This window comes from Microtus oregoni, unplaced genomic scaffold, assembly GCF_018167655.1.
Source record: "Microtus oregoni isolate MIOR12 unplaced genomic scaffold, Mior012 000047F_ref0000412, whole genome shotgun sequence".
Lineage (NCBI taxonomy): Eukaryota > Metazoa > Chordata > Mammalia > Rodentia > Cricetidae > Microtus > Microtus oregoni.
In genome coordinates this window covers 2,369,635-2,387,655 of record NW_024543221.1, presented here as the reverse complement: position 1 = coordinate 2,387,655, position 18,021 = coordinate 2,369,635, and the positions used below count along the sequence as shown (strand labels likewise).

General features: G+C 43.1%; 1 protein-coding gene across 1 annotated transcript; it reads left to right on the top strand.

Annotated features, from left to right (window-relative positions):
• The first annotated feature begins 6,794 nt into the window (after nucleotides 1-6,794).
• Hnrnpu (heterogeneous nuclear ribonucleoprotein U) lies at nucleotides 6,795-16,485 on the top strand. Its single transcript, XM_041635370.1, has 14 exons — nucleotides 6,795-7,615; nucleotides 8,390-8,501; nucleotides 8,590-8,663; nucleotides 10,463-10,602; nucleotides 11,014-11,113; nucleotides 11,504-11,616; nucleotides 12,089-12,352; nucleotides 12,507-12,626; nucleotides 13,136-13,264; nucleotides 13,347-13,515; nucleotides 13,946-14,200; nucleotides 14,466-14,647; nucleotides 14,875-14,946; nucleotides 15,388-16,485. Exons 1-14 carry the CDS (start codon nucleotides 7,003-7,005, stop codon nucleotides 15,439-15,441), a joined length of 2,397 nt encoding a protein of 798 aa, XP_041491304.1. The 5' UTR covers nucleotides 6,795-7,002; the 3' UTR covers nucleotides 15,442-16,485.
• The last annotated feature ends 1,536 nt before the right edge of the window (nucleotides 16,486-18,021 follow it).

Genomic DNA, 18,021 nt, shown 5'->3' with positions numbered 1-18,021 from the left:
GGGCAAGAATTCGCGGAGGGAACGTGGAGGTAGGAATTAAAGCAGAGGTGGAAGAGCAATGCCGCTACTGGCTTGCTCAAAATGCCTTGCTGAGCCTGCATTCTCATAACCCCGGATCACCCACCAATCCCCACTCCTTGTCCACCCTCCTGTGGGGAGGGCCAGCCCACGTCACTCATTAACCGAGAAAATGTTCTACAGACTTGCTTACAGGGAATCTGGATGCTGTTTAGCTAAGCCAGATGTCAACAATGTTAGGTTGAAGGGGAAAGCATGGTGGTTGACACTTGTAATGCTGCCACTTGGAAGAACTGCCGCAGTCTGAGGCTGACCTGGCTACAAGAGATTCTACCTAAGAAAACAAACAAGCAAACAAACAAACAAACACACAAAAACAAGCAAGCCAAAAGGTGTGGGGGAGAATGGGAAGGACATTCTCAGGAATGACAGATTGCTAAGGATGCCTTTGTCCATCCTTAGTCCATGCATTTGTTTGTCTGAACTTTGCATTTGGCAGGTGGAGGAGGGGAAAGGGTCTTGTTGAAAACTGAATGCACCGGGCGGTGGTGGCACATGCCTTTAATCCCAGCATTTTGGGGGGCAGAAGCAGGCAGATCTCTCTGAGTTTGAGGCCGGCCTGGTCTACAAGAGCTATTTCCAGGTCTGGATCCATAGCTACTAAGAAACCCTGTCTTGAAAAAAAAAATTGAATGCAAATGCATTGTTCTAAGACCAGACTCTGGGTACTGAAGCTATTGAAAGGCTCCTTCCCCTGGAAAGGCTCTACTGCGCAGTGCACTCTCACAGGATTCTTGGCTCTTATTGCAGCAGCAGCAGCAGCAGCAGCCAGGAAACTGATCCAGATGTTTATGCTTGCTGAGAGTAGGTGGTCTTGATAGAGTCCACTCCTAAGGTTTTCAAAAGCCCCTGGAATCTTAAGTAATTTTTCTTCATAGCTCCTTAACCTGTATTAAGATTAAACGGATGGGCTGGGCAGTGGTGGCGCACGCCTTTAATCCCAGCACTCAGGAGGCAGAGGCAGGCAGATCTCTGTGAGTTTGAGACCAACCTGGCCGGAGAGGCAGAAAATCCAGTAGTTTCTCAGTTCAAGGAGCTGGAACCAGCGCCAGCAAGGTGGCTTAGCGGGTAAAGGCACTGCCACCAAGCCTGACAACCTGAGTTTGAACCCCCAACCCCAAAGCATGGAAGGAGAAAGCCAACTCTCTCAAGCAGTCCTTTGCCTTCCACATATATGCTGTGGTACACATGAGCTCTCTCACACATGTGTGCACAAAATAAGTACAATGTAATAATCTGTCACATAAACAAATGGAATAATTTTAACAAAAAGCTGGGACCCTAAAGCAAGCAGACTAATATCCCAGCCCAGTTGGATACTGAGAACCCCAAAGTTCCTGGGGGTTCTCTCGTGAGTCCAATTGAAAGGCTGGAGAAGCTGGGGTCACAGATGACAACGGAGGAGCCTAGATCACATGTGGTGGCTGACCTTCTCTCCTGCTTTATTCCGTCCAGGACACCAGACCATTGGACGGTGCTGCCTACATTTAGGGCTGGTCTTTCCCTTCCGGGAGCTCTCCTACAGGGCAATTCTGCACTTTTCTTTTCTTCTTCTTTTATTTATTTATTTTTGTTTTTCGAGACAGGGTTTCTCTGTGGCTTTGGAGCCTGTCCTGGAACTAGCTCTGTAGACCAGGCTGGTCTCGAACTCATGGAGATCCGCCTGCCTCTGCCTCCCGAGTGCTGGGATTAAAGGTGTGCGCCACCACCGCCCGGCTACCCTTCCTCTCTTAAAAGTTATGTGACTTCCTATATCTCCAGAAACCTGAATTCATCAATTTCTTGTTCCTTTCAGAGTAATCCCTCAAGTGTACTGTAGCATGGAAAGAACCAAATGATATTTTTTTTTTTAGTAAATTATATATATGGCAGACATTTGGATTTCCTTGGGTTATATTGCCATCTGAGTAGGAATTAGTTAGTTAAGCTATTTGCCATATTTATTATCAGGCTCAATTTCTTCCTTTATTTTGTTTCAGGGAGGAAATAATGCTGGCCATACAGTTGTTGTAGATTCTGTGGAATATGACTTTCATCTTTTACCTAGCGGAATAATTAACCCAAATGTGACTGCCTTCATTGGTGAGTGTTTAAACTGAACCTCTTTGGGACAGTAATGGTATATTTTCAGTATCAAAACTGACATCACTTTTACCAACCAAAGGGTCCTTGCCACATCACTAATGTTGGCCAAGATACCTTATAGGACAGAGCCACCAGGCTGCTCGGGTCCCAGGGTGTCACTTTGCAAGGATCTGTGCGTGTTGTAGTCTTTATTCCATAAAGAAGCTCTGATCATCAGGTCAGTTCTCTTCGCCCGGCGCTTCTTCTTCTTTTAAATCCCAGGCTGGCCGGGCCGTGGTGGCGCACGCCTTTAATCCCAGCACTCGGGAGGCAGAGGCAGGCGGATCTCTGTGAGTTCGAGGCCAGCCTGGTCTACAAGAGCTAGTTCCAGGACAGGAACCAAAAGCTACGGAGAAACCCTGTCTCGAAAAATCAAAAAAAAAAAAAAAAATAAATAAATAAATAAATCCCAGGCTGGTTTCAAAAGCAGCAAAGGATGACCTTGAATTTCTTCTACTCCCCTTTGTCTCTACCTCCCAAGTGCTGGGATTACGGGCGTTTACTACCAGGCCCAGATTCTGGGGTGGGGGTGGTGGGGGTGGTGGTGGTGGGATTAAGTTTAAGGCTTTAGGCTTTTGAGGCTAAGTGCTGAACCACTTGAGCTGCATCCCCAGCCCACGAATTGAACTTTTTGATACAGGAACTACAACTTGAGCAGGAGAGTTAGGTGATCTTAGCTTCATCACTTAATAACCTTGGGCCAGCATTTTAAACACTCTGATTCTGTTTCCATTTCTGTAGATTGAGGCTAATATTTCCCATCTTGCGAGATTGCCATGAAAATCAGAGCTGTTTTGTATAAGAAGCCTGGCACAGTGGCTGGTACACAGCAAGTATTTAATTATTCCAGGTAATAATCACAAATTAACCAGCTAGGACAGAGCACTTAAATCATTTATACAGAGTGTGAGCGATGTTGAGTGGATGCAGCGTAGGAGAAGGAAGGCATTTCAGGGGTGCAGAGCCGAGTGTACACGGTGTCTTGACTATTAGAACAGAGTTCAATTTTACCCCTGTACCTCAGGCAGCTTTTCCGTGTGACTGAACTCAGCATGCCCAACCACTGAGCAACACCACTACCCCCTCTCCCCCAGCTTTTGATGAAGAGCTTACGTACAACGGCCAGTTAGCAGAAATCCACATTTAGAATAATGAATATGTGATATGTTCTTTGCTAATTACTGCTTGCAAGTGACTTCGTGAAGGATGGGTGTGAGGTTTGGTTGGGCTTTGGTTTTGAGTGTGTGACTGTTCACGTGGGGTGAGTGTGTGTACAGACCTACACCATGGGAACTATGCAGCTGGTCAAGATGCCTGCTCCTGTGTGGTTGTCGTCATCTGGTCTTATGGCATCGTAGTTACGGCATGTCGGTCTCTCCACACTATAAGCCGGCACTGTGTTGTGCATGTCTGTTTTGGCTTCATATTGTGCAGTATTGGACATGCAGCAAATGTTCAGTAAACATTTGTTACATAGATAAATTGGAAATTGCAGGGCCATACGCTGGTCTTCAAATACATACATATTTATCTATCTATGTATCTGACACACTTTTCTCCCCATCCCTGGGGCCAATTTTTTATGTAGCCTGTCAATTGAGTCACATCTAATTGCTGTTCATCCTTTTGGCTAAAATCAAGTGTTGAGTCACAGCTAGATATATATAGCTGGATGTTTGGTTTAACTGCTGTCCCGAGGAAGTCTGGGATGGAAATAGTCTATTCTATATTATACAGTACAAGGTTACCAGCTACGAAGGATAATAAAAAGTGCTTAGAGTGATGAAGAATGAATTTTGGATTTTGTTTTTATTAATCCAGATTTCAGTAGCTACTTTGAGGAATGGTGAGAGAAGATCTCTTGTAGCCCAGGCTAGCCTTAAACTCACTATGTATCTGAGGTTGCCTTGAACATTTGATCCTCCTGCTTCTACCTCCCAAGGGCTGGAATTATAGACGGTTCTATAGTCTCTCATGTTGGCCATCTCTTGTGCTTTTCGATACCACAATCATTTGGTAGATGACAACACTTCCTGATGATGTTTGTAGTTGGAAGACGTCTCTAGTAGTCTTGTCACCTTTTGAAAGAATACTCCTTCTTGATTGTTTTATTTATGTGCATATATATGAGTGTATGCCGTGTGTGCGTGCCTGTAAAGGACAGAAGAGGATTTCAGATCCTCTAGAGTTGGAGTTATAAGCAGCTGTGAGCTGTCCACCGTGGGCACTGGGAATCGAACCCGGGTCCTTTCGGAAGAGCAGCAATAGCTCTTAACTGCTGAGCTATCTCTACTGACCAACCTTCTAAGTTCTTTACTCAGCACCTGGGAGCCAGAGACGGCAATATGAGTCTGGTGCCAACCCGGGCTATATAGTTAGTTCCAGAGCAGCCACCACCATTACACAGTGGATCCTGTCTGAAAATCAAGCAAACAAGAATACATATTTTGCAGGGCCCAGGTCTACCCTTGTTCCTGGGGTTCATCTTGAGGACAGTTTCTGGTCAGCCAGCTAAAACATTGTTTGTTCCTGTGCTCCCTCTGCCCCGCCTGGTGATTAGCTGTAGGGCATTGTTGACCCCATCTTTGGTGTGGTAATTTCGGAAATCCTTGTGCAGCAGCTAGGTATATAAGGATTTCCCCAAGGTGGAATAAACAGCATCTCCTTTCGAATGACCCAGGTCTCTTTGTGTGTTCTTTCAATCTCCAGGCCCTTGCCTGACTCGCGTAGGGTAGTGGCGCATGAACTGTACCGAGAGGGTAACACAAAATCGGGTGTTACCATATATATATATATATATATATATATATATATATATATATAGTTTTATATATATAGTTATATATAGTTATATATTTTTATATACAATATATAATCTTATACTCATATATTTGTATATAAGAATATACTTATACATTAATATAGTCTTTTATATTTTATATATTCTTATATATAAATGTTAATATATTATTTATATATAACTATATATGTGTGTGTGTGTGTGGTGGCACATGTCTTTAGTCCCAGTACTCAGGAGGCAGAGGTAGGAGGGTCTCATCCTGCTTGGTCTATATGTTGAGCTCCAGGACAGCCAGGGCTACATAGGGAGACCCTGTTTCAAGAAAACCAACGAACCAAATAAATCATTTTATTAATCAGTTAAATTATATTAGCCAAATAGGTTAGATTTAATTTCTGTACCTCCAAGTTTCAGGTGCACAGGAAGAAGACAGGGCCAACCATAGCTTTATTGCCAGAGCACGGAACAGCCGGTATAGCCTAACATTTCACAGTCCTTGGTTTTTGTAGAGAAGGGGCTCAGGTGGCCCAGACTGGCTTCCCACTCCTTATGTCCTTATGTAGCCAAGTGTGACACTCCCCCCCCCTTTTTTTTTTCCCAGACAGGGTTTCTTAGTTTAAGCCTTGGCTATCCTGGAAATAGCTCTGTAAACCAGGCTGACCTGAAACTTGGAGATCTGCTTGTCTCAGCCTCTCTAGTGCTGGGATTAAAGGCATTTGCCACCACCACCCCGATGACATTGATTTTTAATTACAGAGTAAAAGAGTAATCTCTCTCTCTCTCTCTCTCTCTCTCTCTTTCTCACATATGGGTCTCTCTGGCTATGTAGCTCGAGGTGGCGTGGACTTTACTATGTATCCCCGGCTGGCTTTCAACTCTTGATAGTTCTGCTTCTCTTGGCCAACTGATAGGACTATAGTAAGTGTATTCTTTTTACTAACTCCCAGGCTTTATTTTTACAAGTCTGTAGGCAATTCAGCATGATTAAATTTAGAGTGTGTGTGAAAAAACGGAAAGCATCAAGGTGCACAATCTAGCTGGTATCCCTGTCATCTTTACCTAAGGGATTGCTAAACTGGAGGACCAGATCCGTCTTTACAGTCAGTCGTCTAGGGGAAACTTCCATGCAATTCTAAGGGTTACTCCAGGGTCACTAGTAAATGCGGTGAGTGGAGCACTGGGCCCCACTCCGTGTGCCGTGCGGCACGGAGCAGTACACCATGCCTGTTCCCCAGGCCTTGCACCACTGGGTATGGAAGAGACAAAAGGAACGCTCTGGCCTCGCCCTTGAGGAACTTAGAAGTCCGATTGGCAAGGAAGGATTTGTAAAAATTAAAACGCAATCAAGTGAAGGAAAAACAAAGAATCCACTTTAGTATAACAATCGCTTATTTGTGCTTTACAGAGCAGCGGCGTTAACTTGAAGGAGTTTTAAACCAAGAGTCGGAGGAACAGACAAAAAATAAATAAAAAAAGCCAAACTAATATGGAAGAAAGGAGGTGTCCTCGAATGGGAAATGCCAAGTAAGGGCCTAACGTGGGAGGAGGGGAGCCTTCTCCGGGCGACGGGGGCAGCGGAGAGCGGCCACCTTAAAGCCGGAAAGGCCGGTGGCCACTGCGGCCGGTCGGTTTAACCGAAAGGTGACTTCCTGAGCCTCCATTTGCGCGGCAGGGCCCAGCGCGGAGGTCGGCCCGTGGGGGCGGGGCGGGTAGTGCGCGCGCAGGCGCGCTGGCGTGCCTCGCCTCGGCAGGGGGCGGGGCGCCTATATTACGTGCGCGGCGCCGCCCCTGCGAGAGGACGTTGCGTGCTCGCTCGCGCCAGGCGGGTCTCCGTGTCTTGCCTCGCGAACTCGGTGAAAGGAATTGGCGCCGTTCGACACCAGGCGGGTCCGCTCTGCAGCACTCAGCCATCTCCAGCCGCAGCCGCCGCCCGGGCCGACCAGCAGCCGCCGCCACAGGCCGAGGGAGCCAGCAGTCAGCGGTGAACCGGGGCCCTCACCATGAGTTCATCTCCGGTTAATGTCAAGAAGCTGAAGGTGTCGGAGCTGAAGGAGGAGCTCAAGAAGCGGCGCCTCTCCGACAAGGGCCTCAAGGCCGATCTCATGGATCGACTCCAGGCCGCGCTGGATAACGAAGCCGGCGGCCGCCCCGCCATGGAGCCCGGGAACGGCAGCCTCGACCTGGGTGGCGATGCGGCCGGGCGCTCGGAAACAGGCCTCGAGCAGGAGGCCGCGACCGGCGCCGAAGACGACGAGGAGGAGGAGGGCATCGCCGCTCTGGACGGCGACCAGATGGAGCTGGGCGAGGAGAACGGGGCGGCGGGGGCGGCTGACGCGGGAGCGATGGAAGAGGAGGAGGCGGCGTCGGAAGACGAGAACGGCGACGACCAGGGCTTCCAGGAGGGGGAGGACGAGCTCGGCGACGAGGAGGAGGGCGCGGGCGACGAGAACGGCCACGGGGAGCAGCAGTCCCAACCGCCGGCGGCGGCGCAGCAGACCCCCCAGCAGCGCGGGGCGGGCAAGGAGGCCGCGGGCAAGAGCAGCGGCCCCACCTCGCTCTTCGCGGTGACGGTGGCGCCTCCCGGGGCGAGGCAGGGCCAACAACAGGCAGGAGGTAAGAAGGCGGAAGGCGGCGGGTGAGTGTTGCGTTGTAGGTGCGCGCGGCTGGAGGCCCGCGTGGGGACCGTGCCCCAGGCCTGCCGGGGCCGCCTAGAGGATCTGCTCGCCATGCCTGCGGCGCCTCCATTATGTATGTCGGGCGCCGGGAAGGGGGGGAGCTGCAGCTGCTGTGGGGGGGGGAGTGGAGGCGGGCGGGAGCGCCGGCCGCTGGAGCGCTGCGTGCGCGCGGTTCGGGCACATGTCTGGGTGGGGGGAGGGGGAAGGTCCCGGGGCGGGCGGGCTTTGGCGGGTGAGCGCCGCGGTATTGTGCAAGGCAGCGCAGGGGCTCGGTGTGACGTCACTTCCGGCGGGAGGCGCCGGGCGCGGAGAGCGGGGCGGAAGCTCAGTACAATGCGGCGGCGGGGCACGCGGGCTCGTGATGGGGGAGGGGAGGGGGAGCCCACGCTACCCCTCCCCCGCTTGCGCGCGGCGCGGCGCACGTGGGGCCGGGCGGCAGCGTCGCTGGGTTCTCTTCCCTAAATGCCTTCTGGAAGGTTACCTTAGGCTCGCAAAAATTAGCGTCTTTGAACAAACTGCGTCACTGTCTCCAGGCCAATTTCGGGCCGATGGGTTGTTTTTTTTTTTTTTAATTCGCTTTCGTTCCGAGGGTTAAAGTCGTAGTTCCAGTGTAGAGAGAAAAAAAAACAGCTTTTGAGGGTCGAAACAGAAAAGTACATTTCACCATTAGTCTGCGGCTTGGTTCTTAAGGCGGTGGTCTGTGTCGTTGTAGGAGACGGCAAAACAGAACAGAAAGGAGGAGATAAAAAGAGAGGTGTTAAAAGACCTCGAGAAGATCATGGCCGAGGATATTTTGAGTACATTGAAGAAAACAAGTACAGCAGGTAGAGGATCCTAACCTAGTTTCCGTTTGAACCCCATTCGTTCTGCACGGTGGGAACAGCTTTATCAGGAGACAATTGTGTCTTTCAGAGCCAAGTCTCCTCAGCCACCTGTTGAAGAAGAAGACGAGCACTTCGATGACACAGTGGTTTGTCTTGATACTTGTAAGTGAAGCGGGCTTCCCCGCTCTTTTCTCAGCTTTTTAAGTGTTAGGAAAGGTGGTGATCTCAAAGTGGAGAAATCCCGTTAGAGATTTAAAGCAGGAAGGTAACAGTCATGTTCAGGATACAGTAGTTTATTATTCAGCACTACTTCCTATTGGTAATTTTAAAACTATTAATTGGTAATATTTTTATGACTTGGAATTTCCAGTACTTAGGGATTTAAAACTAATACCGAATTTTGTTCAGCTTTCAGAAACTTGTTTTTTAAAAACCTGCCTGTAACTTGACCTTAGGTAATAGGATATTTTTTTATTTTTGTGGAACTATATTAAGTGAGCTATTTGGGCTAGTTGAATACTTACTAATGATTTTCCCATTAGCACACAAGTATATTCCCTATTCTAAGGATTGTAATATTACCTTTTCAATAACTGCTCTTTTGTTCTCAATTCCAGTTCAGTAGCTGCTGCTTTAACATAAGTTGATTTCTTCCAAAGACCTGGGGCAGCAGCAGTGGGCTATCTGAGCCACTAGCTTTCTTCAGCAGCGAATGGTATCAATGGCAGCGCTGTAAATATGCTACTTTACCCAGTTGGGTTGCAATTGAGTATGAAGAAGTATTGCAAACCATGAAATGGGCTTTAGCTGTCAGATTTGTATTTTGATCTTTTAAAAAGTTCATTAGCTTAGTATTTGAAAAGGATGTATAAACATTTTGGTGTGAGCAGAACAAAAAAAAATCAGTGCCTCAGGGAAGAGTTAAAAGGTTTCACATGGTGGAAGGGGTTAAAACTTGGATTCTCATTTTCCTTTATACAGATTGTGTTCAGAGTCCTGAGAGTTAATTCAGTGTAAGGCTTGGGCTGGTTTCTAACTACGTAACCGTTTACAGTCAGTGAAGTCTTGACAGGAGGGGAAAAGCTGATTTGGAAGTTTTGCTTACTGAACTGTAAAAGAATTCACAGGGTTGCTTAAACCATGATTGAAGAGAACATTGCTACTTAGGAAGAAGAGTTTTAGATCCAGTCAGCCAGGATTATTTGTTTTAAACACAAATAATTGATAGCAATCAGGAATTTTATGAACAAAGCTTGAATTTCAAACTGCGGATGAATTCAGTAACAACCAGCAGCTTTCTAATATAACATTAGTTGTCAAGGGTGAATTCTAAGAAAGCTGCATGATGAGCGCTAGTGACCCAGAGACAAGTAGGTTCAAGACTGGATTTGTATAATCCAGGCAGCAGTTAATACCTAATTGTGATACCTTACCAGGAAGAGTAAAGCAGACCTAAAAGGCTACACATTAACACTTTAGACCGCCAAGATTCTTGGTTGAACTGGCTTACAAGTTTTCAGAAGTGAGTTGATTTTTAGAACCCTGGTGTCAGTCTACCAAGTACAGAATGAAGAGCTCTCTTAAAATAGTTGGTGGTGGCTTCCCTTCAGTTTTTATTGTCACTGGTAAATTCTACCTGGTTCTGGCATACTGCACTTTGATTTCCTGCTGTCCTCTACTGCTTGCCTCTAAATCAAGGTAAAGAGCAGAGCAGGTATGTATTGATGTTGCATTCTCAATCATTTTACATGCTTAGAGCACTTGAAACATCAGCATTGATTGGCAGTTGACTTTTTAGTGTATGATTAAGTCTGCCTTGGTGGGAGTGGGGCTCAATGAGAGTAGGGACGAGAGCATGATATAAAAACAGTTCAGTAATAAATGAAAAACATCTGAATTTTTTCTACATAGCTGAGATACTCTGGATGTCAAAAATAATTTGGCATTTGATATAATTTCAGATAACTGTGATCTGCATTTTAAAATATCAAGAGACCGCCTCAGTGCTTCTTCCCTTACAATGGAGAGTTTTGCTTTTCTTTGGGCTGGAGGAAGAGCATCTTATGGTGTGTCAAAGGGCAAAGTCTGTTTTGAGATGAAGGTAAATCTAATTTTGTGACTTCTCAGCAACTTTGTATTGGTTGATGGAACGGGTCAGAGGGACCTCTTAACGTTTCCTCTGAAGTAAGCAATCAGAGGGACCTCTTAACGTTTCCTCTGAAGTAAGCAGGTCTTAGGAGACTGTTCCGTTACATTTTTTAATATCAAGAGTATACAGAGCTAGTTCACTTAAGGTATTTCTGTAAGTTTACATTAATTCAGACCTTTGTTAGTTCCATGTATCAGCTTATTAGTTGTTGAGAGGGGAATGTGTTTAGCTAAAGATTGAATTCTTTCTTTGTTTTAATAGCAAGGGAAGAAGTTGGCCCATAGCCCAAATGAAATAAACTTAAGAGTTCGAGGAATTGCCTTTGGGTTTTCAGCTTAATCATGTAGCTATTTGATTTTTCAGGTAACGGAGAAGATCCCAGTCAGGCATTTATACACAAAAGATATTGACATACATGAAGTCCGCATTGGCTGGTCCCTAACTACAAGTGGAATGTTGCTTGGTAAAGTTTATATTTGAGTACTGCAGAAGCGGGAATGTTTAGGATCTGGTTACAATATTAAGTGAGACTTAGAAAGCTTTGATCTGATTTTGCCCATTCAGTGTTACTATTCTATTTTACAGTTAGAAAGTGCAAGCAAGGATACTTAAACTTTTTTCCTCTTGTCCTTCTGTAGTTTTAAAAATGATTAAAACAGACTACCTTTGACACGTAAATTATCAGTTTACTGTTTATATCATAGTGGACTGTAAGTCGGTTAAGCATTTGGTAAAGAGATGGCTGTCAGATTGTCATATGCTCACGGCTTTTTTAGCACTCATTTTAAATAGGTTAGGTGGGTCTGAACTGCCTAGGCCCTAATTTTAATTTTTGGGGTTTTTTTCCTTTTAGGTGAAGAAGAATTTTCTTACGGATATTCTTTGAAAGGAATAAAAACATGCAACTGCGAGACAGAAGATTATGGAGAGAAGTTTGATGAAAACGATGTGATTACATGTTTTGCTGTAAGTTAAATTCTCTGTAAATGCCAGTAGCTGTGTGTCTAAATTAAAGAAATTCTATCAGTGTGATTATATACTAGATCTACGTTAAAGACAGGAGGGGCCTAGGAAAAAGAGGCTTAGGGGGTAAAGTAGTATCTGAGTTTGGGTGGGGACTGAGGAGAAACAGCCAGTAGAGCTGAAGCCTTCAGCTCTGGATTTAGCAACAGGAATAGCCCTGACGGAGCCCTGGCCACGAAAAGCAGTTGAATTGGAGGAAGACACATTTTAGGGATCACTAACACAATTTGACATAATAACAGGAATAGTGTAAAAAATATCCTCTAAGTCATGGATCATGTCTTGTGTTTATGAACATTAGTTTACATTTAGTTTAAACATGTTAACTGTGGGGGGATTATACTTCTGTGTACCTTGACAAGTTTAGAAAGCTCAAAAATAGATCCAAGCTGATTATAAAAATTCTGTTCAACAGAATTTCGAAACTGATGAAGTTGAACTCTCCTATGCAAAGAATGGACAAGATCTTGGTGTTGCCTTCAAGATCAGTAAGGAAGTTCTTGCTGACCGGCCACTGTTCCCACATGTTCTCTGCCATAACTGTGCAGTTGAATTTAATTTTGGTCAGAAGGAAAAGCCATACTTTCCAATACCTGAAGACTCTACTTTTATTCAAAATGTCCCCTTAGAGGACCGAGTTAGAGGACCAAAGGGACCCGAAGAGAAGAAGGATTGTGAAGTGAGTTGTTAATGTATTATCTGTAAAATGTTTATAATATTGAACAAGACAAACATCAAGCAAGGATAAATCCTTGGGAGTTATAATATTGTTAATACTTACTGATGAATGATGAAGTTGTAAAAGTGTTGCTGTCTCTCCACCCCTACTGTAGGTTGTAATGATGATTGGCCTGCCAGGAGCTGGAAAAACTACCTGGGTTACTAAGCATGCAGCTGAGAACCCTGGGAAATATAACATTCTTGGAACAAATACCATTATGGATAAAATGATGGTAAGTAAAATTGAAATTAAAATGGCTAGCAAAGTGGTGGATAATTCTAAGGGACGGTAACTTAACTGTGGCTTGTTTCCATTATTAATATTTTAGACAGAATTTTGGCTAAAAATGATACACCTAGCTAATCTATCTTCAATAAAATACGTTCAGTGACTGCTTCCTCCAGAAATTAATCCTTAAAAGCAATTTAAAGGGCAATTTAAAGTCATAAAAGCTCTTTATTTTGGTTTTTCAAGACAGGGTTTCTCTGTAGCATTGGAGCCTGACCTGGGACTTGTAGATCAGGTTGGCCTCGAACTCAGAGATCCACCTGCCTCTGCCTCCTGAATGCTGAGATTAAAGGCGTGCACCATCAGCGCTCAGCCCAAAGCTACATTTTTTTATAGTAATGAAAGGATGCGATTGAATTATGTTTTAAATGGTACCGGTGTTCTGTATGTATTTGAAAGCTTTTATTAAAAATAATATAACTTGAAGTGTGCAAATTAAAATTTTCTTGGTAGGTGGCAGGTTTTAAGAAGCAAATGGCAGATACTGGGAAACTGAACACGCTGTTGCAGAGAGCCCCACAGTGTCTTGGAAAGTTTATTGAGATTGCTGCCCGCAAAAAGCGGAATTTTATTCTGGATCAGGTAAGCAGTAACTGTAACTTTTAAGAAAACGTTAATTGATGAGGTGAAGGATTGTCTAACTCTTCTCTTTATATCCTTTAAGACAAATGTGTCTGCTGCTGCCCAGCGGAGGAAAATGTGCCTGTTTGCAGGCTTCCAGCGGAAAGCTGTTGTCGTTTGCCCAAAAGATGAAGACTATAAGCAGAGGACACAGAAGAAAGCAGAAGTAGAGGGGAAAGACCTCCCAGAACATGCTGTCCTTAAAATGAAAGGCATGAAATTTTTAAAAAATTGTTAATGTGCCGGGGGTGGGGGGGTGGTGGCGGCGCACACCTTTAATCCCAGCACTCGGGAGGCAGAGGCAGGCGGATCTCTGAGTTCGAGACCAGCCTGGTCTACAAGAGCGAGTTCCAGGACAGGCTCCAAAACCACAGAGAAACCCTGTCTCGAAAAACAAAAAAAAAAAAATTGTTAATGTCTTTGTGGTTAATGCCTGAAATACTCTTAGCACCAGTACATTTAAAGATTATACTAATCTTAGTAAATAGAATAGTGTTCGGCTTACTCTTCAAAGGGTGTCACTAAGCCATGACCAGATACTGTAATAGGTTGAAAGAAATAAAGATATTCAGAGATGGTTAAAAGTTGTAGGATTTACAGTAGTTTTGCAAATTTAACTTAATATGACTTTATTCTCTGTAGGAAACTTCACCCTGCCAGAGGTGGCTGAATGCTTTGATGAAATAACCTATGTTGAACTTCAGAAGGAGGAAGCCCAAAAGCTTTTGGAGCAATATAAAGAAGAAAGCAAAAAGGCGCTCCCACCAGAAAAGAAACAAAACACTGGCTCAAAGAAGAGCAATAAAAATAAGAGTGGCAAGAACCAGTTCAACAGAGGTGGTGGCCACAGAGGACGCGGAGGATTCAATATGCGAGGTGGAAATTTCAGAGGCGGAGGCAAGTAAATTTTATTGTTTGCTTAATTGAAATTTAGAAATGACTGAGGTCTTTACAGTTTGAAGTAGCCAAGAAGAAAGTTTCTTAGCTAATTTCTATGCTGCCATGTTTTACTAGTATGTAATTTAAAATTACAGTAGGTGTAGGTAGTAGGTATACAAGTGTTAAAATGTGGTGTTGCTTGTTTTTCACTAATGCTATAACTTGACAGTAGGAATTATACTTTGTTTACAGCATAACTAAACTGAACTCTGTTTGTGTTTAGCTCCTGGGAATCGTGGCGGATATAATAGGAGAGGCAATATGCCACAGAGAGGTGGTGGTGGTGGAAGTGGTGGAATTGGCTACCCATACCCCCGTGGCCCTGTTTTTCCTGGCCGAGGTGGTTACTCAAACAGAGGGAATTACAACAGAGGTGGAATGCCCAACAGAGGGAACTATAACCAGGTAATGGCTCCAAGAGGTGCTAACATCTATAATTTGGTGTAGAACGTTGACATAATTTCAATGGTGGCATTGAAATAATTGCAAAACAGTTTATTGATCTTTGAATTTCAGATATACTGACAGTAACAATGAGCATGGGTGGGGCTTTATATAGGGTTTCTAAATGCCCCTAAAAATTGAAACTTGTTTCAGAGTTCTTTGTTTACAGATTTTATTTTCTTTCATAGAACTTCAGAGGACGAGGAAACAATCGTGGCTACAAAAACCAATCTCAGGGCTATAACCAGTGGCAGCAGGGTGTAAGTAGTTTCTTAAGTGATTAATAAATTATACTGTTTATGTTTACAAGAATCAGGTGGAAGTGTTCTATATACATTAGTAGGACAAGTTGTCTATTGTTAACGTGTTATAAATTATAACCATGGTTAGGCTGGAGTTTAACAGTTTTTTTTAGATAAAGTAATATTTATTACATATGGTTTATTATGGCTTTTTAATAGTTTTAATTACATAAACTAACCCAAGTCTTGTGTTTTTTTTTGTAATGTGTATTGGTAAATAATATGGGTAATTAATTGGTAAATTAAAACTTAAGTCTCTGGTCTTACGTAGAAATTAAGTGTGACAAGTATAAATTTGTTTTCAGCAATTACTCTGAATTAGATCATTGTCATTTCCTAAAAGCAATTTGAGTGGCTTATTGATGTTTTTTTCTTTAAAAACAAAATTTTCTCTTACAGCAATTCTGGGGTCAGAAGCCATGGAGTCAGCATTATCACCAAGGATATTATTGAATACCCAAATAAAACGAACTGATACATATTTCTCCAAAACCTTCACAAGAAGTCGACTGTTTTCTTTAGTAGGCTAACTTTTTAAACATTCCACAAGAGGAAGTGCCTGCGGGTTCCTTTTTTAGAAGCTTTGTGGGTTGATTTTTTTTCTTTTCTTTTTTGTACATTTTTAATTGCAGTTTTAAAGTGATTCGTAAGAGAACCTCAGCATTGTGCACGATAAGAGAATGTGTCAGTATTTCAGGGTTCTACATTTTATCTGTAAAATGTGACTTTTTTTTTTATCACAACAAAAGTAAAATGTTGCTTTGTACCTGGTGTCTTTTATTAAGCATTTACTCCCCCATTTCTCACAGAGAATAACAGTCGGGAGTCATTGTCACAATAAAATAGCAATGTTAGCAACCAGATTCATGGAAGGACTAAGTGTCCTCATGAATTGCACAAGATTCTGTACTGCTCATGGTACACTCCATCCTCTCTGTGAACTGGTGGGTAATAGTGAAAGAAATTTCTGACAAACCGGGAAGGCTATTCTTTTTTTCTGTTCAACAACGGAATTTGGAACAATTGGGAATGAAGATAAAATTTGGAACCAAGATTTGAGAAGATGGAGTGTATGTAGAAGGGCTTTTAAAAATGTAAACTTGGTTGCATTATATGTGGAGGCTCAAACTTGTGAAGGTTAAATACCATAAATTTTTCCATTTGTTCTGCATTTTGATTCTGAAAAGAAAGCTGGCTTTGCCCATTTCTTATTAAAAAAAAACTTGTTGTAAATCCAGTTGTCTAATGGGATCTATATGAAGTTAGCTATGTCTGTATGCCCTTCTCCCACAAAATACTGTATAACTAGTGTGCTTGTAGTAGTTAACTCCACCATCTTTGTAAGCTAATGAAATTGTGAGTCACCCATTTATATCTTTTAATCATGTCAGTTCTCGAATGGGTATCTCCTTAGCCTGCTGATTTCTTTTTCTTTCTAAAGAAAGTGGGTGGAGAAATTAATTTAGACGTTTGTTTGCAATAAAAGAATTCATTTTACTCTTGTTTGGGATTCTCGCCATCAAGGTTCAAAATCCCTTTATACTACAACTCCCAAGAGGAGAAATTAAGTGTGTGCTCTCTGGACAGCTTATTCTTTTACTTTGTACTTTGGAACATTTAGGTTTTAAAAACTTAAATGTACACTGACGATTTACAATATAAAGCTGAATTCTTCCCCTCCCCGCAAGACGACTTATAACATTTATGAGGGGCAAAGGTACTGGCTGGGAGAAGTTAATGCTCAGTTGATCATGTTTACAAAATGCAAATGGCTGTCCTCACCTGATTATATACATATATGATACATGAAACGTTGGGAACAGATGCTTTTAGAAGCCATCATGCAAGCCAGTCATTGATTTCACTACTACACAATGCTGCTAACTTAACTAGCTATGTGATAACATTAGATCCCCAAATTGTAATTTTATTGGGTTTGCACAGAACACTTAAATCTTCTAAAGGAGCCTCACTATGAAGTGAGGAATCAGGAGTCAAACTGTAGAACTAAAATTAGAATTTAGTCTAGCATGCGAGTGTTTTTAGCCCGCTTCTGGTAAGTTCAGGTTTCCTGTATTGGTTGCTGTAGGATTTTGTTTAGGTATTTTAAATCATGTTTTTTTTTTATGTGAGTTTTGTTATACTTTGCTCCTGTAAGTTGCTACAAGCTAGTTAGATGAAACAGGTGGCCATAGAAATAATTGACACTAAAAGGTCTTGCTTGGCATTTGGTTTCAGCAGTAAATAAACTTACTGCTAGTAATCCCTTATGTGAGTAACTGCTGTTTAGATAGATAAATTATTAGGACTATATTCCTAACCTGGGGAACAATTCAAACTTTTAATTCAATCAGTATTGATCCCAGTATTTTAGTTTGTGCCATTCAAGTGTTGTGTAGACCTACAGACTCCAGGAACAGGAGAACAAGGGTCAACTGATGAAGTAGGACATGATGTGTATATGGCACAAAAAATAGGGAAAAATTCAAAGGGAGTGAGCTACACTAATAATTGCATCTGTGCTTAAATTCTCTTTGATTTAATAAAAGCAAATGCATTCAAAAGCAGATCTGAAGGAAAAAATTGACTTAAGCCCAGTGGTGAGCAAAATTGAAATATTAGTTTGAAATAAGTGTTGATTAGAAGAAAACAGATTTTATTTTTTTTTGTTCGGACATGCTTTCGATCAAGCTGAGCAGCATGGTATCACAGACTCATCTACAGAGGGGCAGAAGAACTTCAAGCATGGGCTACATATTTCAAAGTGAGGACCCTTTAAAGGTCTTCCCTTCCCCCAGTAACAAAGTACTCTTTGAAGAAAGTTAAATCCAATGCCTGCTGAGCAAAAGCTGGGGAAACGGCCTTTGTACATCAGTGGCAGAGAATTTGCTTAGCAATACTTAAAGGCAATGGGATTTGTCAACTGGTACTTAGGAAAATCATGTAGATTAATAACAAAGAAGTGTAAAAGTATATAAGAACAAACTGGCATAGTCTCAGGACTGCAGTACATAGTGAGGGCCTTGACTAAGA

Bases quoted from the DNA above. Each gene is read 5' to 3' on its own strand.
- Hnrnpu (XM_041635370.1), top strand. From the start codon at position 7,003: ATGAGTTCATCTCCGGTTAATGTCAAGAAGCTGAAGGTGTCGGAGCTG. The intron at 11,617-12,088 runs GTAAGTTAAATT...TCTGTTCAACAG, and splicing joins ATGTGATTACATGTTTTGCT to AATTTCGAAACTGATGAAGT. The intron at 14,201-14,465 runs GCAAGTAAATTT...GTTTGTGTTTAG, and splicing joins TGGAAATTTCAGAGGCGGAG to CTCCTGGGAATCGTGGCGGA.